The sequence below is a fragment of the Nannospalax galili genome, unplaced genomic scaffold (genome assembly GCF_000622305.1).
Source record: "Nannospalax galili isolate Female #2095 unplaced genomic scaffold, S.galili_v1.0 scaffold329, whole genome shotgun sequence".
NCBI classification, from domain to species: Eukaryota; Metazoa; Chordata; class Mammalia; order Rodentia; family Spalacidae; genus Nannospalax; species Nannospalax galili.
Genome location: NW_008360321.1, coordinates 2,194,405 through 2,220,129, shown reverse-complemented (window position 1 = coordinate 2,220,129; position 25,725 = coordinate 2,194,405). Strand labels below are relative to the sequence as shown.

Genomic DNA, 25,725 nt, shown 5'->3' with positions numbered 1-25,725 from the left:
AGAGAGAGAGAGAGAGAGAGAGAGAGAATTCGGTGGGGTGACTCCGGGCTTTGCTTTCCTCCTTGTGGTTGTTTATAGACTGTAATGAACCGCGCCTCCGGCCTGGTGGGGTTTGCTTCGGTTCTGCCTCCTTTTCTTTCCTTAACAGGCGGGATAATGTTCAAGTCCAGGGCATTAAACTATGCTAAAGAATACATCACCCATGGCGCACTGGCGGGGCTGGGGCCGCGGTGTAAATAGCTCTGAGTATACATAGAGGGATTAAAGTAATCAGAGTAACGCTCCTTCTTTGATTATGAAAAGTAAACTGCTAAATGGGGGGGGAGGGAGAAGAGAAGGAGGGGTGGAGTGGAAGTGAGAAGGGGCAGAGAAAAGAAGGGGAGGACAGAAAAGGAGGGAGAGTGGAAGGAAGAGAGGGAGAAGAGAGGAAAGAGGAAGGAGAGGGAGAGAGGGAGAAAGAGGAAGAGAGGGAGAGGGAGTGGGAGAGAGAGAGGGAGAGGGAGAGAGGGAAAAATACTGTTCCTGGCTGCCTAAATTTTCTGCTCCCAAGCCCGGAGAACCCGCTCTCGGCGCGGTGGAAGGAGTCTATTTAAGTCTGGACTAAGGTTGAACTTTAACAGAAATGGCAGTCAGGCCAGTTGAACGGGTTCCTGAAACATCCCCAAAGATTTTCTGTTGCCCCTGGCTTTGCCTGGAAAGGATAAGTTTAGTGTACTTGTAGATCGATTGCATATATTTTAAATCGAGGTTAGAATCACAGGCTGTAAGTGCTAGACTGGAGAGTGCTGCCCGGTGTTCAGAAAGCCCCTATCTCTCCTCCATCCTTTAAAAAAAATAAGCATAACCCTCTTTATTGACAAAAAGTCTTGGAACTTCACAGTAAACAACCGGGCCCACCAATTTACTGTTCTCTCCTCCTCCAGATGACCAGGCAGTGCCTTTCTAGTTTCTCTTTTTAATCTACACACCAAACATCCAGGGCAATCACTTTCTCCCATTGGGAGAGTCTTCTCCATAGTAGGACACCTACATTCTCTGGGAGCCCCAGCACTGCTCCCCGACACTGCCTAGTCCACAGAGCACAGGCTGCCTTACAAGTGTCCCAGCTCAGTTAATTGAAGTTCTGCCTCTTTCCTGCTAAACTTTTTCCCCAGTCTGCCTTTGCCAGCCCCCTCGTCTGATTACATCTAGTAATTCTCCACTGAATGAACGTCATTTACAATAGTCGAGGAGCTCTGTGCTAGCTGCTGCTTCACGCTCCATTTGTCCTCCATTCTCCCTTTAAAGTACTCGTGTAATATTAATAGTCATGAATATCAATTATTATGAGGCGGTGTAGGCAAGCAGTGGGAGGAAGGGGCACGGGAGCAGTCTGAGCCCAGCTTCGGGTGGAAGAGGACTGTATCTGGAGCCCCAAAGAACCGGCAGAAGAAAAGAGGCCAAAAAAAAAAAAAAAAAAAAAGTGAGAGACAGATGACCAGTTCTGTCTATGTGTGACAGGCATCTCCAATCTTGTTGGAGAGGGCTTTTTTTTTTTTTTCTTTTTTGATGGCTTGTCCTGGAAACACCTCAAGCTCGGTTCTTGTGTCCAGCACACTTCTCTGCTGGACTCCTTGATTTTTAAAAATTCGTTGTTTGATTTTGAGCAGTAACGAGGCTTTTTTTTCCAGATGTTAGTCCACACCTATTCATCCATGGTGAGTTCGGATTCACATTGTACCAGAACTGCATGCTCTTTCCTCTCACCATCTCGCTGTCTCTGCATCTCTGTGTGTGTGTCTCCCTCGGTCTCTGTCTTCCTTGGAGTGCCTTTGGCTTGGTAATTTAGCACTGTGATTGAACTAGGTTGCAGCTGCTTTTTTCTGCATTGTGTGTTCTCCGTCTGAGCTCCACGAGTCAGCTGGGGGGGGGGCTGAGGGGGGGGGCTGAACCTAAAAACTTTTTATTTGATAATGCAGTTTGGAAATTTAGGTGACAATTTCTACAGAAAGAACCTAGGGGACTTTATCATGACATTTCCACAAAGGATGGGACAACATGCCTGCACTTCCCCTTCTCCTCCTTTGACTTACACACTCCAGAGAGGACTGATAATAAGTTGTAAGGGTTATCTTTTTCTGCCCCAACTTCAGGTCCTTCATTTTAACACCCTGAGGTATAACAGCATGTGATCTAGAAAGCAAGCCTAGAAATAACTCTTGCAAACCACAACTCAATTTAGCATGGGCTTAGGGTATGATTTCGGAGGAGATCCATTTCAATCAAGCACTGTTTAAGTTATTTCATTCCTCTTGAGGAGGGAGAGGTGACTGGATCCTCATTCAGGCAGATTCCTTCCAGCTCTGGGAATCTCCTGGTGGCAGAGGTCAGTCAGCTACACTGTCAGTGAAGACAGAAGCTGGTTTTTAAACAGGAGTAGCAAGCACCACAGCACATTTTGGGAAGTTTTATTTGTTATGCATTGGATCTTTGGAAAAATTAAAAGGGGAAACACAGGAGCAAACACACTGTTCATAAGAGTCTTACATTTTAAATAAAGCATTGAGCATCTCAGGCCATACACATTTCCTTTGCTTTACCCCCTTGCCTGCTTTGCATTCCCAAAAGAAGTCAGAGGTCGGGTAGTGGGTGGTCATTCTTTTTAAAAAGTGCCATTGAAAGGAAACTTCCTGTGTAGAATTGTTGAAATTTTATCATGTTATCATGTGGCCCTGAGTCAGCTTGGGGTCTAAGGTTTTGGGCCTCTAGCTTTCCTATCTCGAAAAGTTATACAGAAGCACAGAAGCCTATCTCTCTCTCTCTCTCTCTCTCTCTCTCTCTCTCTCTCTCTCTCTCTCTCTCCCTCTCCTCTCCTCTCCTCTCCTCTCCTTGCCTACTTCTCTCTCTTCTTCTCTCTTTTCTCTCTTCCCAGGACCGGCACGATGGTGTCCCAAGCCACAGCTCGAGGCTTTCTCAGCTGGGCTCGGTGTCCCAAGGACCCTACTCGAGCGCTCCGCCGCTGTCCCACACCCCGTCCTCGGACTTCCAGCCACCCTATTTCCCGCCCCCCTATCAGCCGCTACCCTACCACCAGAGCCAAGACCCCTACTCCCACGTCAACGACCCCTACTCCCTGAACCCTCTGCATCAGCCCCAACAACATCCTTGGGGGCAACGGCAGCGGCAAGAAGTGGGTTCGGAAGCCGGCTCTCTCCTGCCCCAGCCCCGGGCTGCTTTGCCCCAGCTCTCGGGCCTTGACCCCCGGAGGGACTACCATTCGGTCCGGCGGCCGGACGTGCTGCTACACTCGGCGCACCACGGCCTGGACGCCGGCATGGGCGACAGCCTTTCATTGCACGGCCTTGGGCATCCCGGCATGGAAGACGTCCAGGTAACCCCAAACAAACAAAAACAAACATTAAAGATAACAAAGGAAGAATGCCCAAAGGAGAGGGGAGGAAAGAGGGAAGGGTGGCCTTGTCTTTGGGGGAAGTTGTCACTTTTAGAACGCGACCGAGTGGAAGGGACAAATTTGTGTGTGCGCCTGCATAGCTACTAAGTGAGAATTTTCAGAGATCCAGTTGTGAATGACAGAAGGGCTAGAAATGAAGTCAGGAAAGAAGAAATATGTTTGTTGATAGGCTACAGTCATTGCAATCAAGGTTAATGTTTTTGTGTTGTCTCAGCTACTGAACTTTGACATATTCTCTCTTGCTCTGTGTGAGCAAGCATGGTACCTTGTATGCCCCACAGTGAGTCTGTCCCACTGACTTAGCAGGTAAAGTGCTGTTTGTTTAGAGGAAAAGGCTCTGACCAGGAAAGTTCCAGGGCCTCTGAAAGCTCTGGGTGTTCTCTCAGGATTTGCAAAGCTTGTGCTAAGCATGACATTGTGCACTCTGAAGAGAGTCTTAGCTGTGTTTTTTTTAAGGCTGGTCTTGTTCTGAATGCTTCAAAAACCCTCAGTGCTCCTTTCCAAAGTAGAGTTCCATCACCTGACAACTGGACATTTGTAGAGGACAGACCCAGAAAGCCACAATTCATCTTGAATATTCATAGGGACAGATAGCATGTGGAAGATTTCTTCTCTCTGGGGTCCATTTAAGTATCTGTGAAACAATGTGTTTCCACCTTCCTCTTCAGCTTTGTCAGTAAGCTCTGCATGCTAGGTGCATACCTTCTCCTCTTTCCACCTCTACCACCCTAGCTGAGGAGGCACCATATGTTTATTTCTTAAAACAAAAGGCTCAAATCACTCCCCCTTACCCACCCACTATCCCATCATCAACCAACACAAAGGAGGCCGATTTGGATGAGAATACTTGGTTAAACTAAACAAAGAAACATCAAAGAAAAGATTCCTAAATACTGTCAGGGTGAGTGGGAACAGGTCTCCCCCCCCCTCCTAATTTAAAGAGTCTCCAGAAAAGATAAATATAGTTGGAAAGCATTTAATTGACACTTTGTATCATTGACACGGTTGTATTTGTTATGAATCAGTTTAGACATGCCTCTGAAGCAAAGAAAAACTAAATGGGAAAGAGAAAAGGGAAGGCAAATCATTCTTTACTTCGCTGGAAAAACCATTTTTTAAAAAACAATAAAAATGTGGTGACAACATCAAATGCCATTTTTATGTGGTTGGTGATGGTTTATTGTTTTAAAAGAAGCTCGTTATTAAAAAAGAAGAGAAAATGAAATCACCTGACTTGTAGTGCTGAATTCTCCCATAGTAGTAAGAATGATGGTTTTGTTGACTTAACTGAGCTTAACTATGCTTGGCTGGAGGTACTGCTCATTTCAGAATATCATGTAAGAAAGGAAATATTTAATAGTTTTTTAATGCATTCGAGTAATATGTGTCTGGGGGGGAAAGTTTTTAAATTAACCTTTCTGAGTATGGTTCAAAGTGCTGGATAATGGAAGTGGATCAACGCATTAACATTACCATTACTGCTGGTGAGACTAACACTACCTTCACCACCACCGCCCTGCACCCTACAGTAGGCCAGGCCCATGGACTCTGGAAACTGAACCTAGGAATTTCTCCCAAAAAGAGGGAGCAAATTTCTTTGGTTTTAGAATGTTTTTTTTTTTTTTAAGGCAGAATTGTAAAGAAGTTTTAAATATTTAGCAAAATGCAAAGGGAGAAGGCAAAACAAGGCCAGAAAAGAACTGAAAGTGTATGAACGCAGCAGCACGGAGGCTGAGCTATTGCTGTTGTACATAGAGACTGCAGGGGGAGAGAGCTTTCCCTGCCTGCCTCTTCTTCCTCCAGCTGGTAGCCTGGAAAACCCGAAGGCCTGTGGGATTTTCTGGGAACAACCCTAAGTGTAAGGAAATACATCCTGTGCCAGCCTCAGCAGTGAAACAACCTGCATGATGATGGTCTGTGCACTGTCCCAGCGATAGCTCTCCTCAGGCCAGGGTGAGGTCGTTATGAGGTGGGAAAGGAGAAGGTATACTCTCAGAGATTGCAATTGACCAGCTGGTCCAGGGAGGATTCATTTCCAAGTTAGTGATCTAGAGTGCACCAGCCAAAGTCATACAGGAAATCCAGTTTCTACACTCAGCGCAGCAACAGACTCAATGGTTTGGCCGCACCCTTGTAGTCTCAAGAATGGACAAGTGTCTTGACCTGGAACTCAAGAGTCACTTACTCACTCTCAAAAGTCTAGTGGGTTTGTGTTCAGGAAGATTGAAGCCACAGACCAGACAGACAAGAGGATGATGCCTAGGCCTGTGGGTCGAGGCTTGGTGTGATTTCATGTGACCCAGAGGCACACTCATGAGGCCGCAGCCCTGTGAGAGAAAAGGAGAGCTAATTAACCAAATGCTTCTAATATTTTTTTAAATGAAACTATAAAACCCTGTCAATTTCTATTTCAATTTACTCACAGGGGCTATTAAACTAGCAGATCACTGTCTGGGTTCCGGGTATGCTACATTTCACCCACTGGGGAGGGGGGACAGTGTTAGAAACTCAGGGGAAAAAATGGCTACAGAAAAGAATGAAAGGACACCTAGCTGGAGATTTGTTTAGTTGCCATGTAGGCTTGTTCCTCACAGCTTGGCTCTCTAACCTCCCATCACCTCTACCACCCATGAGTACAAACATATAAAGCTGTTAAGCAAATCTCCCCCCCCAAACACACACACATACACACACACACTCAAACACACCCAAACACACCCTTGTGTCTTAAAGCAACCCCTGGTATCACTTTTAACTAAAGAAGTCTAGTAATTATGAGTCTGAGTTGTTTTTCTGCGCTTCCGCATGCAGTCCTAATTAAATCTTTACGATCCTCCCTGTGACGATTAAGCGCCAGCATGCTGCGTGAATATCCTGTACAAAAACCCAGCAGGCGGCCGTAATTAGATAGAAAATCAGACAAGAGCCTTCTCATTAACTACCACAACTACCCCACGTCGCTGATGAGGCGTAGATACATATTTGCGCACCAACATGAGGGTGAGGTGTGGGGGGATCCACGGGTCCAGGCCCCTAAGTGACTGGTTCTGTTCCCACAAACAAAAGTGAATATTTCTGTCCTGGGAGGACCCAGAGCCATTGTCAACAGATAAATGATCTTAGAAAAGCATGAATCCAGTGTGAGCATGTCTGTGTGTAGGTGATGGGTTCCCCTGAGAACTTATGAGCAAGTTTTATGAAATGTTTTTAAAACTGATTCTTTACTATTCCTTAAGATGTGTTTGGCAGCTTGCAACATAGAAAACAGTTCTAGTGGAGAAACATTTTCCTTCAGCTTTGTAGGAGCAGAAGAGTGACTCTTACAAATGAAAAGAAACAAATGCTCATATCCCGGATGGTTAGATCATCTTATCTTTCAAGCCATGCTTGTTTGGAATAGACAGTCTTTTCTTTCTTGTGATGAACAAGCACCCTGTCTGGGGATGCAATGTGAATAAACGGTAGGAAGTACTGGGTAAATAACTTGCTCTCAAGCCTTTTTAGAGAATAGGTGACAAATTGATCCGAACATAAGTCCCAAAGGATCAAGGGGAGCAGTTGAACAATTCAGAAAGACTTAGCATGCATTTTCATTTGGGAGTGAGGAGGGCCAGAAGAGAATCTGCTTTTGGATGCCCTGGGATGCACAGCCAGAACACCAGTGTCTATGCTACCCGTACAGTAAGGAACTTGCTCCAACAATTATTTCCCTCAGAAGTATTGCCAATACTGAGTTGAGGCTTCCCCTCTCTGGGATAATACTATAGCAAAGAAGATTAATGTTCCTTATGATTACCTAGGTGCTGGTCGGGAGGACCCAATCCTCGTGTATGTGTGTGTGTGTGTGTGTGTGTGTGTGTGTGTGTGTGTATCTGTAGTTACTGCCTACCTAACAGGTGTGTGCCTTGCTGAGGTACAGAACCAGCATAGTTGGGAGGGGGAGTATGTTGCACAGGCTCCTCCAGGGACTGTCACTGTGCAGTAAGAAACTCAGATCTAACAGAAATGTATGTGGACTTCAGTGGGTGTGCGGTCTTGAAAGCTTGCAAACATGTTCCTATGTGTTACTGTTTGCATTCCAATCCAAATTGCTCAGACTTTAATTAAAATCCCATAATGTAAACGATTATGTATTTGTAAAATGGCTCTGGGGTTAAGATGCACTGGGACAGAATGGAAAACCAAAATTACTCTTAACTGATATTGGTGAAAATCTTTCAGCTGTTGCCACTTTTCACAATTCATATGGGCAAATAATATAAAGGTTTATATATCTATGTAATATCTGTGTTTCAGACAGGAACAGAGCCAATATCACATCCCAGATGTCTCTCACAGATTCTATTTTCCCTTTCTTCATTGGAAGAATGTATATATTTGTGTGAATTTCATTTCTATGTCGATTTGGAGATAATAAGGATAATAATAAAACCTCCCTTTGTGAATTAATATAAATGGAAATAACAGAAACTTCAGTATAGAATGGCATGATTTATGTGTGCAGTTCTTTAATATCCAGTCAATTGAATGGTGATGTTTTTATATTCACAGTCAGTTGAAGATGCCAATAATAGCGGCATGAATCTATTGGACCAGTCTGTCATTAAAAAAGGTATGGATTATTCCTCCCAAAAGTAAGCAAAGTTTTCCTGTGTTTTAATTTCTTTAAGATGAGCTTTCACTTTGGGGGAAATCATTATTTTATATCATACAAATGTCTGTTCTCATCAGTACAGTGGCTGTCAGACTAGGTAAAAGGGCATGTTAGGAAAAAGGAAATGGAACCAAGCAGAGTGAAAACTGCAGCCAGAAACAGGAATTGGAGAAACACAGGGACACAGAAAATTGCCATTTTTCTCATAATGTACATGGTAGCCATTCTAAATTTATCTTACATAACCAAATTATCATCATGTGTATAATTGGCTGGGAAATACTGACTTCAAGAATGTGCTGTAATTAGTAATTATTTCGTTGATATTTGGAGTTGGCTACATTTAAATTGTGTGCCATTGAGATACGTTTCTTTTCCTTGTTTTTGTTTGGATTTTGGGGTAGTAATTTTGTTCCCAGTTCTCTGTGTTTTATGAGTTGTTTCTTTTTATTATTTTTTTAATTGTGCCAAATGTTTTGCTAAATATGCTCATCCTGAGAGTCTGAGACAGACTATGCACATATCTAAATCTTCCTACATATGCACTCATGATTTACTGTGACTATGGAATCACCCCATACTGTTAAAGGGCATGTGATATTAACAAATGTTTGCAGTCTCTTGTACAGCTGTAAGCAAAATAATTAACTAATTAAACTAATTAAATGTAATTACAATAACTCATTTCAGGGTATTGCAGCTGCTTAATTTTTTTTTCTTCTTCTCTGACAGTCACTGAGAGAGTGTCTGACGATTAGTGTGACTGCTTAAAGGCCTGAATGCCACTCACATGCCACAAATTTAGGAGCTTGAATGTGTACACAGTGAAATCTTTAATTATCTCAGGAACTGGTATTAGAAAACACAGTTGTAACTACTGTAATCCTTTCTTATTGAGGTTGGAGAAAGCCAGTCCTGATGTTTGGTGTCAACAATCCCCAGCTTTGGTCATTTATTTGTTTTTCACTTAAGCTGGTTGACATTCACAAAAATAATTAAAGGAAAAGATAGCTTGGAAAGTAATCCAACCAGACTGCAATTGAGGTAGTAGTGGACTTGTGGGATAAGGATTGTAAACAGGGTTAAAGTGTGTTTTAGTTTCTTCTTTTAAAGGCCAGAGAAATAGTACCCTTTTGGTTTTGGAAAAGAGTATTTTAAATGGCAAAGTTTGTGGGAAAACTATCTATTAGAAATGTTGTTCTCAATATTTCTCCCTCTCTTCTTAGATACCATCATTTTCAGCTGGGATACTCAGAATGGGGGCTAGTGTTGACAGCTCACTTTCACCATTTCCTCTGGGGGGGTTCTCTTTTGGTTAATTGCTGGTTGATTGGGGTGGGGTGAAGGAGGAGTTTCTCTGTTCCTTCTTTTGTTGTTCTTGTTTTAATCCCCCCCCCACTCCTTTTTCATGGAAAGCTAGAACCATTTAGCTCTAGGTTCTGTATCCTAGCAACATTTGGCTGACAGAGGGATCTGCCCAACAAATGACCAATCAGAAATGTTATTAATCGTCAGGCCAATAAAACTATTTGGAACTTAACTTGCCTACCAAAATGGAGTTCAAATTTTTTCTTGGATGTGGGATGCATTGGTCTAAGTGTTTAGATAAGTTTGCAGAGAAATGTGAATATTTATGCATGTTGTTTCCAGGAATAAAGAGAAGGGAAGTTGATTAAGGTTCCTTGCTCTGTTTTCTAAAGCACTGGAGGATGTTTTCTCCAAAAGCCTTTAAGAAACATGCACAGCTTAAAACACTGAAGATTAATATCCTAGTCGTTTTAATTGATTGAGGGAGAATGGTATACATATGAAGGTCAATTCCACTATGTGATACTTGAAATTTTGCTTACTTACATGAAAAAGATAATTTTCTATTTTAAAAGCCACAGGAAAAATATGGACAGATATCTGACCTCTTTTAACCTACCATAAGCACTTAAGTTATGGGTTCACTAGTTCCTTTCCCTGCCTTTACTCCCCCATCTTTGCCTATCCCCATCACCATGAGATTTTCTTTCCCAGAGAGGCAAGAAAGTTTTCTGAACTGAATATTCTAAGTTTCAACAACTTGGCATAGGACTTAGTTGCTTGTTTTCTAATCAGCATCTGACAGTTTTTTAAAAATTATACCTCATTTGTAAAATGTCATCAATTGGCCCAGGTTTATGTATCTCTTGCCCCTGTTTATGAAGCCTAACAATGTAGTCAATAAAAGATGTATTTTTCTATCATTGTGTCTTTCTATCCCATTATGACATGGCCCCTCCTAAAATTTAATCCATCTTATTTTTCTCCCGTATTGATATCACCCAATAGATTATAGACTCCCTCCTTGTTATGTTGCTATCTGGGCTTAGCTGACATTTCTGAAGTAATTTAGTTAAGAGGAAATGAGTTGTTCCCAGTAGAGAGAGCAAACGAGTGGAGTGAAGGTAGCCAGCGTGATAAATGGCTCTTTCATTTGAAGATCTCCAGAGCTCGTTTAAGGCTAATTTTCTGTATTGGCCCCCTTTGAGCTATTAATGCAATCGGCAGGGACCGTGGCCCCTCTCCTCTTAGCTGCCCCATTAGAGCTCCCATTAAGCTGCCTAGTCTCAACTCTGTGGCAGGAGTTGGGGAGGGGGGAGTAATGAAAGGTGCTTTTTAAACTCTCCTAATCTAAATCGGCAGAGGGTGGTTAATACGATTTGAAGGGAGCTGGTCAATGAGCAATCAATAAAGTAATAATGAGAAGGATTCGGTACATTAGCAGTCTAAAAATCCAACGAGACATTAAAAAATCATTCTTAACTCCCAGTTCCATTAAGATTAGGAATCTGGGTGGGGCAGGGTGTGTGTGTGTGTGTGTGTGTGTGTGTGTGTGTGTTTGTGTGTGTCTATGCGAGTACATAAATGATCACTGTCACCTTCCCATGGCCTAACTTATAAGGTGCACCTAGGCTTGAAGAAGAAGGGTTTTGAGCAATCAGAGACCAGTATGCAATCCGTTTGACCATTAGGCAGCAGAAAATATGTTGGGATTTCTTGGAAAGACTATTGAGGCTTGAGTCCAAGGTTCAAATTCTGTGACTGTGGGGCATTTTTTATTGGTCTTAAGGATATCCTGTTTGGTTAGTTTTAGTTCAACCTCTCTTCTCTTCCACTATTTCCCGTTAGTTCTGGCCCCTTCCCCACACAAACACTCTCATATGTTCTTAGGGAAGAGGAATTAAAAATGGCCAATTCTCAATTCTAGTGGGTTCTTCTGAGATTCTTCTTTCTTTGCCTAGAAGCACCATGAGTCTGTTAGAAACCCCTAAAGGTTTGAGTTTCCTTTCAAAAAAGTTTGCATTTCCAGAAGGTTGGAATAGCAATAGCTATTTATACCCTGGAGAACCAGAGATTGCTTCTAGTCATGCAGGGAATCACCAGAATCCCCAGAATTTCAAAACTGGAAAGATCAGACATCCTTTCCATTACCCCAAGTATGGAGCCTGCAAGTGCTCAGACTGGAGATGAATGTCTTTCTCAAGGTCCAATGACACACTAAGAGAGGAAGGAGTCCCAATTCAGATTCTCAGACACTGTTCCTAAATACTTGGTGTATTTGTGGGAGATGGGAGATACATACATACATACATACATAAATGCATACATACATACATACATACATACACACACACACACACATGATTCTTCTTATCACACTTTCAGTGCCCACATTTATACACCTGCTTTACATGTAGAAAAAAATTTAGACACAGGTAAATGAAAAAAAATATGTAAATTCAAGAGATGGGTTTTCTGCTGGTGAGAGGTCACTATTTCACTTTTAGGGGTCACTCTAATTTAATGCTGAATCTATTGGTTGCTTCCCAATGTAGTCTACATAGCTAAGTCAAAGTTTCTTCCAGGAGACTTATCCCTTTAATGTGTAAAGCAGGTTCATTCCTTCCCCTCTTCCCAACACAGGTCCTGTCAAACACAAATTTTCTCAAAGGTGAAATGTCAGACTGAAGTATGTTTTAAAAATATAAATAAAGTACTAGCCCATTAATCTCTATATAGCTCTCTAATGAATAATATTTTTCTCTAATCATTTCCCTTTCTTTCTCTTAAGACTCCATTCACTATAAGGAAATTAATCTATTTGTGAATGCCTTATTTCCTTTCCTGGAATAATTCATAAAAAAGAAAAGGAGTAAGTTTTGTGGGTGTTACTTCTAGAAGTTGGCTTTACCAACCAAGAACTGAAGAGGGGGAAATGCTACTTTTTATGCATGCACAGAAAATTGTAAACATGTAAAGAACCAAAAGCTTCATGCTGAGTCTTGCTATGCTCCATTTCCTTACCATTTCCTGCTGTCGCTTTAAACCTATCTCAGTCATCTCTGGGTTCCGTGAGCAGGAACAGCGTGCACATAATTACTAACAAACCAACCGGGCCCTGTTGCTCTCTGGGTTTATTGATAAGCTGGTAGAGAGCAGAAGGGGAAAGACAAAGGGAATAAAATACGGAGTTAATCAGCTGAGCTAAGCAGGTGTAGAGGTGAAGGGGACAGTAGATGATCAGGAAGTTAGGGACCTGAATAAAAGCTGGAAAGAGAAATAAGTGGGGTTTGGTCTGGGGACTCAGGGCTAGATTTGGGGTAGGGAACATGAGTTCCTGTTAGAACCTGAGGATATGGAAATACACTTTAAAGCACCTTAATCTTGTCTGTGGGAGTTTTTGAGGAGGAGGCAACCTTCCACAAGACAGTGTGCCATACAAGCTGACTGCACAGGGGGTCTTTAGCTGATAAGTATATGCTGAGAGGTATAGCCCAGGGCAGGAAAGGACACACAGTCCCTAAAAGCAGCAGCTCTTAGGAGGTAAATCAGACAATCAACAACAGTAAAATTAAAGGACAGGTTATAAAGTCTCTCCTAAGGCCTGAGTTTTCAAGAAATTTGGTATCTGGGAATCAGAAAAGCAGGGACACTACTAATGCTTAGAAGATACTGGCTATTTGGTGGAAGGGAGGAAAAGGAGCCTTCTTAGTAATCTTCAATTTTGTGGAGTTATTTTGTTGTTAAAATGTCTTAAGTATAATGCTGTGTCGAAAATGAGATTTTTATATAACTTATTTCTATAGTTCTCATGTCCAAACTGCAATGGGTTGTCTGTCTATATTTAGGGTACCTCTCAAAATTAACATATCAATTCCCATTAGCATAAATTGTAGATGAATATGAATCTGAAATATGGTCATTGGAAATTCTGTAAAACGAGGATATTTAAATATATGTGTATATTATGTACAAGAACTAAATGTTGTTTTCATCCCATCACCATTTAAAAAATGACTTGTTAAATAGGTTTTGCCCATGTCTGATAAACATATTTTGTCTTTTCCTTGCTTTGATTTTAAATGTGAAGCAGTATCACTAATGAAAATATGAGGGAGGGGACCAGAAAATCAAAGTCAACTGTGTACCCTGTCCCTCATCCAGGATAGTGTAGAAGATCCACTGTGTTACCTAATACCATTCCTCCAGCTAGAACAGGTCTTGAGCATCAATGGCAGGTGTAGCAGTTGTCGTCCGTGTATCAAAAAGTAGCAGAAGAAAGTGTTTTAGTGTCCAAATTCAGTTCCCCAAGGAAAGATTATTCTACAAGGTGCTTGTAAAGGGCCAGATTAAACTCATAGATATCTAGCTTTTAGGAATTTCTCCCAATAATTATAGAGTCTGAATGTTGGAATCTGTGATGAAAGAGTAAACAACAGAAATGCTTCATTGTTTAATCTGCTCCACAGAAGAGAGGCTTTACACCTCTTCTCACATATAAAATTCCAGAACCCATACAGCAGAAAGAGCATGTCTTTTCCTGTCAGTTCATCAGAAAGTTAGATGTGGAAACTTCTTTTTCCCACTCTAAATGTATGTTTCAATAAATTCCCTGTCAACAAATACTCTGAAGACTTAGTGCTTCATACACCTATGGAAGAAGATAAGATGCAGTAGAAATCAGAAGTCCAAGGATCAAGACTTCCAGGGACCTGAGAAGTTGACTGTTCACTGTTCCTCATTCCCCAGCCTTCCACTCAGCACAGTCTCTTCCTGACATGCAGATGACACTGAAACACAATTAAACAGAAATACAGGCTGGAGAGGCTGAATGCACTAGGGTAGCAGTGGCAACCAGCTGTCAGCTCTTATTAACTTCTGCATAAAACATACCTTGAGTGTGGTTTGTTATCAATTACTTGCCGAATGAAACAACTGGGGCAAAGCAAGACAGCCCCCACTCATATGAATTACAGTGATTGGTTGATTGATCAGGGCACCTGTTGTAAATCATAACTGCTCCAAACAATTGCCAACCTGTGCTTTATTTGTAAACCAAATTCACATCACCCATGAGTTGCTTTCACTGTAAATGAGCATTTGGGTTCATTTCTAAACGAATCTGCTGTTGTGTTTCTGTAGCAAAGAATAGAGCTTATTTTCAGGAGAGGAGCAGCTCTTGGGGGGTGGGGAGCAACCTCTCAGCTCAAAGGTATGGTTTGCCTGTTCTTGGCCTGGAGGGGCCCAGCCCCCTCATCTTTAGTGATGCCCGCAGATCACACTGGACCATAGTCCAGTCCAAGAGGTGTTTCTATGAAGATCATTGGTATCAACATTTTATCTCAGCGAATGATCTTCAACTTCACACCAAAGGAAACAGTATTATCTTCCAGGAGGCAGATGAGAAAACCGAGACTAAGAGTGCAGTGAAGAGTCCAAGGTCACACCGGCAGCGTGTGATTAAATAGGGTTTTGCGTAGTTTCAAGTCCAAGCTTTGGGTTGAATGCATCCCAGATTCTGTGGTGAGCAGGACTTTGGCAAGTGTCACCCGTGTCCTCTCCTCTGGGGTAAGTTTCTAGGGGAGTGGCAGTGGAATTACTGTCGGGTCACAGCACTCTGAACACACAACAGCCCCACTGGAGCGGGCGCCTTCCCCTCGCTTTCCACTTGGCGGCTGTCCTGTGACGTCACACAGTGACATGTTCTGTCAGTCAGTAGGTTTGAAACCCGGTCACCTTTATGGCAACTTGTTTTTTTTTTTGTTTTTTTTTTCTCTTTTTTTTTCTCTCTCTCTCATCTCTCTCTCTAGTTCCTGTCCCTCCCAAATCTGTGACTTCTCTAATGATGAATAAAGATGGCTTCTTGGGAGGCATGTCTGTCAACACCGGCGAAGTATTTTGCTCAGTCCCAGGCCGTTTATCTCTGCTCAGTTCAACTTCCAAGTACAAAGTAACTGTGGGAGAAGTTCAGAGACGGCTCTCGCCCCCCGAATGCCTCAATGCTTCTCTCCTTGGCGGCGTCCTCAGAAGGTAAAACACCCCAAACTGAATTTCTATCAGTGGAGGAGAAAACTGATGTGGAGACTGAAGGAGAAAAAGCCAACGCGGTTACCTAGCAACCAGGAGACTGAGCGCAGTTCCTGTGCTGCACCAGTGGGCGGTTGTGGCCTCCACGTGTCGGGAGTCTGGCTCACTAAAGCGGCGGTCCTCGCACCCACACCCCTGAGGGCAGGGCCGCACCGCGCATGTGCAGCATCCCTTGAAGCCTAGGAACCTTCCTCTTTCCTGCCTGGCTCCAGATTACCCCCAGCTCACGCCTAGGGCATTCTCTAGCCTGATTGCAGCCCAGACCCTCACTTCCCCATTACACAAACTCATCTAAAATAGAAATTTGATTAAACAATTCCCGTCGTGCCTTCCAAATACTCTGTTTTACTAGTTTTAAATGCAAATGGAGAGCAGCTAAATTGGTCTGTCTACCAGGGCACTAACATTGTACCCCGTATTTTGAAAAACTCTTTTCTAGCTCTGTGACCTTCTTCCTTCAATAATATCACCTCTCACACTAAAGCTGCTTTATAACTCGTAATGGTCATTACTTGGGGCTATGTGGTTGCTCTCCAATATTACAACCCATGGATTGACTTCTTCTGATAAAAATGGAGGAATAAATACTATCGTTTTAAGATTTATATTCTCTGCAAATAGTCCTTGTCAACACCTGGACCCTTGGCACTATCCCTGATAAGGAAGTTACTTTGCATGTGACAAATATTCTAATCCCCTTTTAGGTGTTCACTGTCCCTTTCTTTCCTAAAAGTGGCTGTCCAAAGAGTACAGCAATGGGGTTCATAAACAATGACTGGAGTTTTCTCTTATTTTTGTTCAGACCTTAGAGCACACACAGCGCCTTGGGAGAAACTCAGGGTATTGATGTGAACTTTCTTAAGATGAATCTTCTGTCCTAGCTCTGCTCAGTTTTCAACTGAGGTTTTTTTGAGCTTCAGGATGGGAATGTTATGATGATGAATATTAATTACAAATTTTAGTCTTCTACGCCTTTCTAAGACCTCTTCATTCATTATGTAGCTATTTTTGACTCTTCCTTTAAACTCACCTGTTTCCCTGTTTCTAGAAGAACTTTTTCACCCACCCTACCCCCACATTTTTTTTTCCTTGCTTGGATTCTGCTTTCCTCACTGGCCAGTACATGGGCATGTGCATGCAAAATTTTTACCTTCTCTGAACCCACAGCTTACACCCTAATTATTTCCATCTGGTACCATTTTTTTTCCCTTACAAGATTAAAAAAGAAGAAGAAGAAGAAGAAGTTGACTCCATTTTTTTATGCTCTGTATTGCAGAAATTAAGCAAACCTCAGCAAACCATCAGCAAATAACCAAAAAGAAGGAGGGGGGAGTGCTAACCTCAAGTTAAAACCTCTTCAAGCTCCACTGGGCTTTAGATTGCTAAATCTAAACTTTGTTTCAGGAACACTCTGAGGTTAATCAGAATGTTAATTCTTGCAATTCCAGAGCCAAATCGAAAAATGGGGGGAGATCTTTGCGAGAAAGGCTAGAAAAAATCGGTTTGAATTTACCCGCGGGCAGGCGCAAGGCAGCAAATGTCACGTTACTCACCTCCCTGGTGGAAGGTAAGCAAGATGTGGGGCCATTTCACGAAGTGGCTGAGCTAAACTGTCGGCTGGAGGCTGACATTTTACATGTTTCATGATTAACTGGAAATCCACTGTGATTGTTGTGCCCTTATGAGTTGGATGTCAAGCAGAGGCGTGAGAGAAGTTCAAAGGTCTTTTTACTTTAAGGGAGCCAGGAGTTGCAGGGAGGCAAAGGGATACATGTCAAGGTTCTATTCCTCTGAACAGGCATCTGATTAGAGCAGGGACGCTTTGTTGCCCTAGAGTCTGGAGAACCCTGGGTATGAACTCCTGCAAGATCATTTCTGTAAACTGGAATCCATTCCCTTTCCCTGCTCTGATTTCACCTCTGAAGTGTTAACAAGTAGAAAATACTTGGGCTGGTGAGATGACTCAGCAGGTAAAGTCTCTTCCCTCTGACTTGAGGACCCTAGATTCCCCAGGTACCACAGGGTGGAAGGAGAGGGCCAACTCTGCAAATTGCCCTCTGATCCTCTATGTGGTATGCACACCTGCATGCTCAAATAAAGTATAATAATTTTTAAAAAATGTTAAAACATATTGCTTTTATGATTTTTAATGGTTATTTAAAAACTCATTACACTCCCAGGACTCCTGAATCCTGCCTCCTGGGATGTATTGAATTATTGATACTTTGGTAAGGCCAATGATGCTTAGGAGAAAACTGGGGAAGAGGCTATGGAAAAGCATGGAGGCAAGTGAAGAAAATATTCATTGTAAATATATCAGTTATAAATGAAATAGCCTTACCTTTAGAAAGAAACTTCTAATTTGCTTATCAGTTTTGGTTTTGTGGTGATATTTATGGCATGTCATGACTAACATCATCTATACCGTCGAGAACAAGAATATCTACAGCTGAATTTGTAGAATGGGAACCAAAACAACACAGCCAAGTAGCACTGATGGAGGAAGATGGAGAATGTTTTCTGGAGTCTTCCTTGTGTCCAGCTTTTTCTCCCAGTTTTTAGTGTATATGATATTATGACACCCTTGCAGGGAGTTGGCTTATGAAGGAGATCAGCTTATTGTATTTAAATGTGCTCCAGAAAGTCATTAAAGACTTACTGGCCTTTCGTTTTGCCATCTTTAAGGCAAACTTTTGTAGCCCAAACTCACCCACCAGAGGCCTCAGTTGCCGCAGTTTCAGAACCCACTTATTAATGGTTGACTCAGTCTGCAGGTTTTCATATTTTGTCCTTTAGGAAATTGCTAATATCACTATCCTCACTTTGAAAAGCAGTCAAAAGAATCAAAGCATGAGACAAAGATTTTGTTAGAGAAGGGAAGAAACTGGAACTCACACTGAAACTGCAATATTACTGGGTGGTTTTGGGTGTTATGAATCCTGGTAAGCACTAAGCCTGAGGTCTTTCATTATTATAATAATGATCATTAAAAGAAAGTCACATGTCCTCAAAATACTGTACCTATGGAATAGTTCAACATACTCCTTTTTCCTATTTGTGATTGTTCTTAAAACCCCTAACACTGTACTTTAAAAGGGTAATGATTCATTATTCAAAGGGGGCTTCTTGCTAAGCTCAGGAACACGTTACATGCCCCAGTTTTTTTGCAGCTATGTTTTGTGCAGTAGAAAGTCTTTCAGTTGGAAGATGAAGACAGAAAGTTCTGAAAGAAAGAAACCTGAAAACTCCAAGAAAACTGCAAGGAGAATAATTATTTTGCTGCTAAATGGAATTACATTTTCCATACACATTTTACATGGTCATTAATATTCATGAACATTTACATACATGGATTTGTTTATACATACTAGTTGTTAATAAGAGACTGTTTACCTAGATGATACTTTACCCCCGAATTTTATTATAAGCAGTTGAAACTGATGCTTTAAATAGAATAGGGGGTCTAGTATATTCCTCCACGTGTCTAGATTCAGTTATAAGGTGGCTCACCAGTCTCCTTTCCCTTAAGACAAAGTAAAGGAAAGGCATTGTAGGAAGGCCTGTATTCCTTCAGGGGGATCTGTCTAGAACCTGTCTGGGAAGAGATTGACAGAGTTAGGTTTGTCCCATTCACTTTATTTACAACTGGATATTCATCTTTACTTTGGGTATCTGTCTCGGCTTCCCATTTGCTCCACATCTGACCTCCTCTAACCACAAATAACGGACAACCAGGGTGTGGCTTCTGCTCTGAAATGTTTATTAGCTGGGTACTGATTCTCCATTGCTTACTTCACAGGAGAAGCTGTTCACTTAGCTCGGGATTTTGGATACATTTGTGAAACAGAGTTTCCTGCTAAAGCCGTGTCTGAGTATTTGAATCGGCAGCACACGGACCCCAGTGACCTGCACTCCAGAAAGAATATGCTGCTGGCCACCAAGTGAGTGCTCAAGACCCTGGTTCCAGGTTCTCAACTCTCCCTGCAGGGAGCCAACTCCACTTGGGAAACTGTGTGGTAGGGGCAGCACAGCCCCTCTGGTGTGGGGTTGAAAAACTCTGTGCATTGATAGGCAATAGCAAAGCAGGTCAGGGACCATCCCAGTGGTGATATGGAGGTGTGTGGGGTTAAGGAGCTATGAACTTGCCTTAGTCTCCTCTGTTTCCAAGTCTGGCATTAATTAATCAGAATGAGGCTTTTAACATTTCTCATCCACAATCCTAGAGAAGTCAGGCAGAGTTTGTCCCTGTCTCTCCCCCAAATCCCTAGGTGCAGAGGCTTCATTCAAACGGATCCCCCTTGCCATAGGCAGATAGCCATGTGTGCTTGCTCAGGGTGTCTGTATGTCAGCCACGTGTGCCCATATCTACGCAGCTCTAATTACTCTAACGTTTACAGCGTTGCTGTTTGTCATCTTCCACAGACTTGTAAAATTTACTACAACTCCAGAGGGGAAAATAGTAAATCTCTGGCTAAATTTAGGTCTAGAGCTCATTTGAACTTTTACAGTGGGTTTTCTATTTATTTGATTTACTCCTGTCTTTGGCTTCCGTGTCATATTGTTGGTGTTTTATGGCCATCTCAGGCCTGCAGTGGGCGGCGCTGCGGCACTGCGCGCACCCGCACGTTAGTCTCCTCTCACAGGCAAGGCCTAAACAGCAGCGCTCATTTATTTAGTGCTCCAGGACGCGGTTTGTTTCGTTGACAGCGTAATTTAAAGAAATATATGGAAGGCTGAAAAATCATTTGCTCAAATTTGTCCAGATGTTTTGGAGACGTGATTGGAATTTGATTGCCCCTTTCCGCAGGGTCAAAAAATATTAATGTCCCAGAACTTTAATTGCTTACAGATCCTGGTTTGGGCTTTGAAGATTTAAAATGCTTGACTCTTAAGCATTTGTTCTCCCCACCACAAAATTTCCTTTTTGGCACTTTGGTAATGAGTACAAACTTAAGGAAAGACTTTAACCATCTCTCCCAGTGATCAAAACCTGGCACCCACCCTCAGCTTAGAAGATTTTCATCTAGTATACCATCTAGCAGTTAAAAGATTTTTGTCTGTGAGCTGCCCTCTTGCCCCTTGTTCTGTATCTTGTGGTAGGGGCCAGTTGTACTTTATAAATGAAGCAGAGAAATTTAAGGGGAAATGAAAATATAATCATGTGTTTAAAGCAGATGACAAGATCCCACCAGTTCTTCACATTTTTTAAGGGACAATTTCTGACTGTCCATCTCTTGAAAGCTTAGGACTTTTAAGGCCAGCTGCTTTTTAACCTATTGGAATCATCTGGGGAAGTTTTCCAATATATTCATGTCTGGATTCCAAACCCTTCAAATTAGAATTGGGCTAGGGAAGAATTGGAGCCTGGTGATGTGTATTTGAACAGCAATGAGAATCTGAGGTCACTGTGGCCTAAGAACCACCCTATTAGGTGAGCATAATTACCTAATTCTTCCTCTGTGAGGATGCATGGATATGTTTTAAATGGAGACATGAGAGGATATGAAGGGGGGACCTATTTTTTGTCCACCAGCCTTGAAAATGACAATCTTTCGGCTGCTGTCAATGAGTGGGGAAGGAGAGTCTCCATTTGGTTTAATTACTACCCCTGATCAAAGTAGCACATTGGGAAAGAAGGCCCAGAAGTCTGCCTTGTTTACCTGATGGTCAGGCCAGGTGTTGGTTGCTGGGCCTTTCCAGCCATCCTATGGGTGTCCAGAACCAGGATTCTATAGGTTTGCTTCTCTTGACAGCCCATAGCAGAACAGGCTGGGTGGAGGCAGCAAGGCAGGAGAAACGCGCCAATCTCTGGGATGCTATGGTGGACTCTAGGATGCCATGGTGGACTTTTGGATGCTATGGTGGACTCTGGGGTGCTATGGTGGACTCTGGGAGGCTATGATGGTCTCCAGGATGCTATGGTGGACTCTGGGATGCTGTGGTGGTCTCTGGGATGCTATGGTGGTCTCTGGGATGCTATGGCGGTCTCTAGGATGCTATGCTTCTGCCTGCTGGCAGAGCCAAGGCGTTTGACCTTCAGGGCTAAATCCCTCCCATCCATTTCTTATATTAAAAATTTCTCAAACAAGTTCAATCCATAGTTAGGCACACAAGATTCCTGAGGCAAGAAGAGTTCTCTAAATTGTAGGTGCCTTGAGGGAAAAAAAAAAAAAAAAAAGAACCTTCAACAATAAAAATCCATTCTCCCTAGTGTTTTAATGGTCTACCTTTAGTTTTTATTTAAGCTATGTGGAAATACTTTTATATTGACAACAATCCTGTTACACAAAGATTTTTAGTAGCTCACATTTGCAAAAAGGGGGAGGGAGACAAAGGTTTTTTATTAATTATTTTTAGAGAAGGAAAAAGATATATCTCTCTTTCAAAATGTTGCAGGTAAACAGGTTTTTGCTTTGAAGGAATCAGCATTCTCTTACAATAAACAGCTCTTCGCCCTGGGCCATGCAAGGCTCCAGCAATCTGCTTCTGTGCCAGGGACAGGCCTGTGGCCAAGGGGCTTAAATCTTTCAGGATTTTTTTTTTTTTTCTTTTTCTTTTTCTTTTGGGTTCTGGATCTAGAGGTTGGGAAGGCAGGGGAGGGGAGTGTGTTAAAAAGAAGTACCAGGTAGGAGCTATAAATTATTGATTATTCAAAATCAAATCCTAAAACGTCTAGCGAATTTCCTAAAGCATAATGCACGTGGTGTGGTTCCAGTATAGGGGAAAACTGAAAGGGCGGGGTTGGAGGGTTGGGGGTTGGGGGGGTGGGAGGAGTGCATTCCTCCCCTAGCCCCTTCCCTTCCTGTCACAGCTGCTAGCTGAGGGAGTGCGCTGGGTGAATAAACAGAGCGGAAACGCCTATGTGAGCATCGCTCTCCACTGACCGCGCGCCTCTGGGCTTGTGTGTGTGTGCGCGCGTCTCCTTTCTAATGTCAGTGACCACTGGGTGATTTTCTGTTCCTCCCTCACCCCTTTCCAGGCAACTTTGTAAAGAATTTACCGATCTGCTGGCGCAGGACCGGACACCGATCGGGAACAGCCGGCCCAGCCCCATCTTGGAGCCCGGCATCCAGAGTTGCCTCACGCACTTCAGCCTCATCACGCACGGCTTCGGTGCCCCGGCCATTTGCGCTGCGCTCACCGCCCTGCAGAACTATCTCACCGAGGCGCTCAAAGGCATGGACAAGATGTTCTTGAACAACACCACCAGTAACAGGCACACGTCTGGGGAAGGCCCAGGTAGTAAAACTGGCGACAAGGAGGAGAAACACAGGAAATGAAAATAAATAAATAAATAAATAAATAAAGAAGGAAAATGTTTTAAATACAAAAGGAAAACAGAAAAAAAAATAATTTTAGCTTTAACATATTGGATTGGCTTTGGAAGAATTATATTAGGTAGAATACACATACAATCAAAATTTTAAAAAAAGGCTAAATAACTTAAAAAAAAAAACAAAACTGAGGCATACCACGGAGCAACAATATCGTTTCTCAGTGTCTGTTTCAAGATTTACTTGGAGACAACCGTCCGGATTTTCCACTTCGGTTCTTTCGAGCTTAGTAATACTGATAATAAAAGAAAACTATGAATTTCCCCTTTTGGAAAATAAACATGAGACTAAACATGAGAAAAATGCTAACTTATTGGAAGAAATTTGGAGAAACGTTGCTGTTGGTGCTTTGAGAGCTGGTTGACTGAGACGCACGAACTTTATAATTTTTAATATTTTTTTTAAGGAAGCTCGCAGTCCCCGCCCTCCATCTCCCCTCACCCCTCTCCCGGCTGCCCCGCCTTTGCCCCTTTTTCTCACTGTTCTGGGAATCTGCCGAGATGAAAATGAGTGTGATTACCTCTTTTACGTTGCTTTTGTTCCTCTGCTATCTCGGCCTCGCCTAGAGTTCCTAAGTCACTAGGGCCCAACTCCCCGGCGATGTGTAATAATAATTAGGGAGGCCAAGGGCGGGAGTTGGGGTTGGGGGGGCGGGGGACTTGCGGAGAAGCGGGCGGAGGCTGCAGCTTTTGATGCGGGCCAAAGAGCTGAGGCTTCGGGCGGCAGAGGAAAACCCAGACCAATAAGTTGATTCATCATCGGTTCCTTTCAGAAATGTTCCTAGTTCTCAGACTTGCCAGCACCTGCTCACAGAGAATCTTGCATTTGTTATTCTATGTGTGTCATCTATCAATTTTAAGAAATATAGTAAAAACCAAAACAAAAAAAATCAAAAAAAAAAAACCCATGAATACGTTGATTAGTATGTAATTCCTTCGGAGGGGTATGTACCATTTCATTCTCTTCTGTTTCCCAAAGCTTTACCCGCATGGTTTATGAGCTTCTTCAAAGAAGACTTGGGCTTCCTACACAATCTATAAGGTACTGAGAAAAAAAAAAATCCGATCTTTAAAAATCAAAGCCTGTATTTCAGAATTCAGCAGGTACACTTCTTTAAAGAAGCTCAAAGGGAATAATTTAAAAAGTGGCCTGTATGATGGGAGCAGCTTTGAATCTTCTTGCCAATGTACCTTAAGGTGGGAATTTGGGCAGGGGTGGGGCTCTGCAAAGTGGATTTTAAGAGAGAAGAATGAGGGTTCTTGGAACCTTGTATTCTAACAGAATTGTCCTCACTGAAAATGGATTCCGTTTCTCTAGGCCTTTTGTGATTGCTGTTTTAATGGGAAAAAGAAACAGCTTTACAGATGTTTTTGGGGAAGGTGATCTACAAGGTACCATGGCTCTGTTTTTATAAATGAAGCCTTTCACCTTCCCAGACATACACTTGTTTTAACATAAAAGTTTTTAAAAATCCGAAAAGTGAAAAGATGTGTGTATTTCAGCTTTGAATTCTCTGGCTACACTGAGAATATTCCCAGTGGATGAAATCCCATGTATTTAATAACTCTCACTTCTCCCAGACTTTTTACTTGTACTCCATCTTAACGTTAGCATGCAAGAAAATCTGGAATCCATGGTTGTACCTTTGCAAGAGCAGTGAGATCCTTCAAGGTTTTTGGTGTGTGAAATAAATCCTTTTAGTATAGGTACAGTGTCTCTTTTCAACAACATAGACAGAGTCTTTGCAAAATCCATTGGGATAAAGATTCAGATGTGCTCCATGATTGGCAGATAGGCCCACACAAATGGCCTGGATTCACAGATTTTTTGCAACCCTTCTCCAAACCACCTTAGAGTGAATGTGTGTGTGTGTGTGTGTGTGTGTGTGTGTGTGTGTGTGTGTAGGTTTTAGAGACCTGGAAGCCCCAAGAGGTTTTTATTTGGTAGGAGAGGATATACTATAGAATTGATTTTAAGTCACTGAAGGTTCTAAGCAACCGCTGAAGTCATACAACACTCATGTCCTATCCCTAGCTGTTTCTGACTCCTGTGGGTTTGCAGGATGCAACCCTAGACGTGTTGAGAGGAAAACAGAGGCCAAGAAAAGACATTACGTGAGGTATAGATGCTCATCTCTCCCCAGTTTAGAAGCTTGCACCTTTGTCCGAGGGCCTGGACATTTGTGTTAGGTATGTTCGGGTTGCACAAGGCCGACAGAAACCACACTGAAAACCATCGTCTCCTTTCCTTGCAGGGCAACGCGCCCCACGCGTGTGACTGCGAGAGACGCGATGGATGCGCCTTGCTCTTACTGTGCAGGTCCTCCGGCCCAGCGGTGTTGAGGACATAGAATCAGCCGCTGCTGGGGTCGCGAGCCGTGAGGCCCTTCCTGCTCTGGGTTTCACCCTAAGTGCTAAAGCAATCGAAAAAGCCCCAGTTCTTGAATAGGTAAAGGGGCGGTGTCCCGCGGGGTACCCGTGGGGAGGGGTCCTGTTGTAAGCACTGTAGTAAGCCGGTTTGCCACTAGCTAGCGGTTACTCCAGGCTCTGCTTCCAGACACGCTGTGGCTCGGAAAAAGTTCACGGAATTAGAAGCTCACTTTATTCTGCCAGGAAGGAAATTGCCCCTACTCTCACGCTCCTAAGGAGTGTAGAGGTAGGATGAGAATTGCCTTATAAGGCTAAGCAGGCTCCTTTCTTGTCCTTCCCTATCTTTTCTGCGTTGCTCAGGTGACCCATTAGCTCCACTCCACTTAGCCTGCCACTCCCCTCCTCTCCTCTGCCGGGTATAAGTCTATGGTCTTCTACTTTCTTTACCTCCCTTTCTCTTTTACTTAGGACTCCCACCTCCTTGCTTTCGTTAGCAAGGCGTGTTATGTTTATCCGATAATT

At 42.8% G+C, this 25,725-nt stretch overlaps 1 protein-coding gene across 2 annotated transcripts in view; it reads left to right on the top strand.

Annotated features, from left to right (window-relative positions):
- Tfap2b (transcription factor AP-2 beta) overlaps positions 1-24,674 on the top strand; it is a 26,426-nt gene extending 1,752 nt beyond the window's left edge. The window contains exons 2-8 of one of the 2 annotated variants that reach the window (XM_008825216.1): positions 1,671-1,697; positions 2,912-3,370; positions 8,003-8,063; positions 15,224-15,443; positions 16,949-17,067; positions 19,300-19,441; positions 22,480-24,674. In XM_008825216.1, the coding sequence (XP_008823438.1) occupies positions 1,671-1,697; positions 2,912-3,370; positions 8,003-8,063; positions 15,224-15,443; positions 16,949-17,067; positions 19,300-19,441; positions 22,480-22,780 (1,329 nt within the window). In that variant the 3' untranslated portion in view covers positions 22,781-24,674. The remainder of the gene's footprint in view (positions 1-1,670; positions 1,698-2,911; positions 3,371-8,002; positions 8,064-15,223; positions 15,444-16,948; positions 17,068-19,299; positions 19,442-22,479) is intronic. The other variant, XM_008825217.2, reaches the window with a different exon arrangement.
- The last annotated feature ends 1,051 nt before the right edge of the window (positions 24,675-25,725 follow it).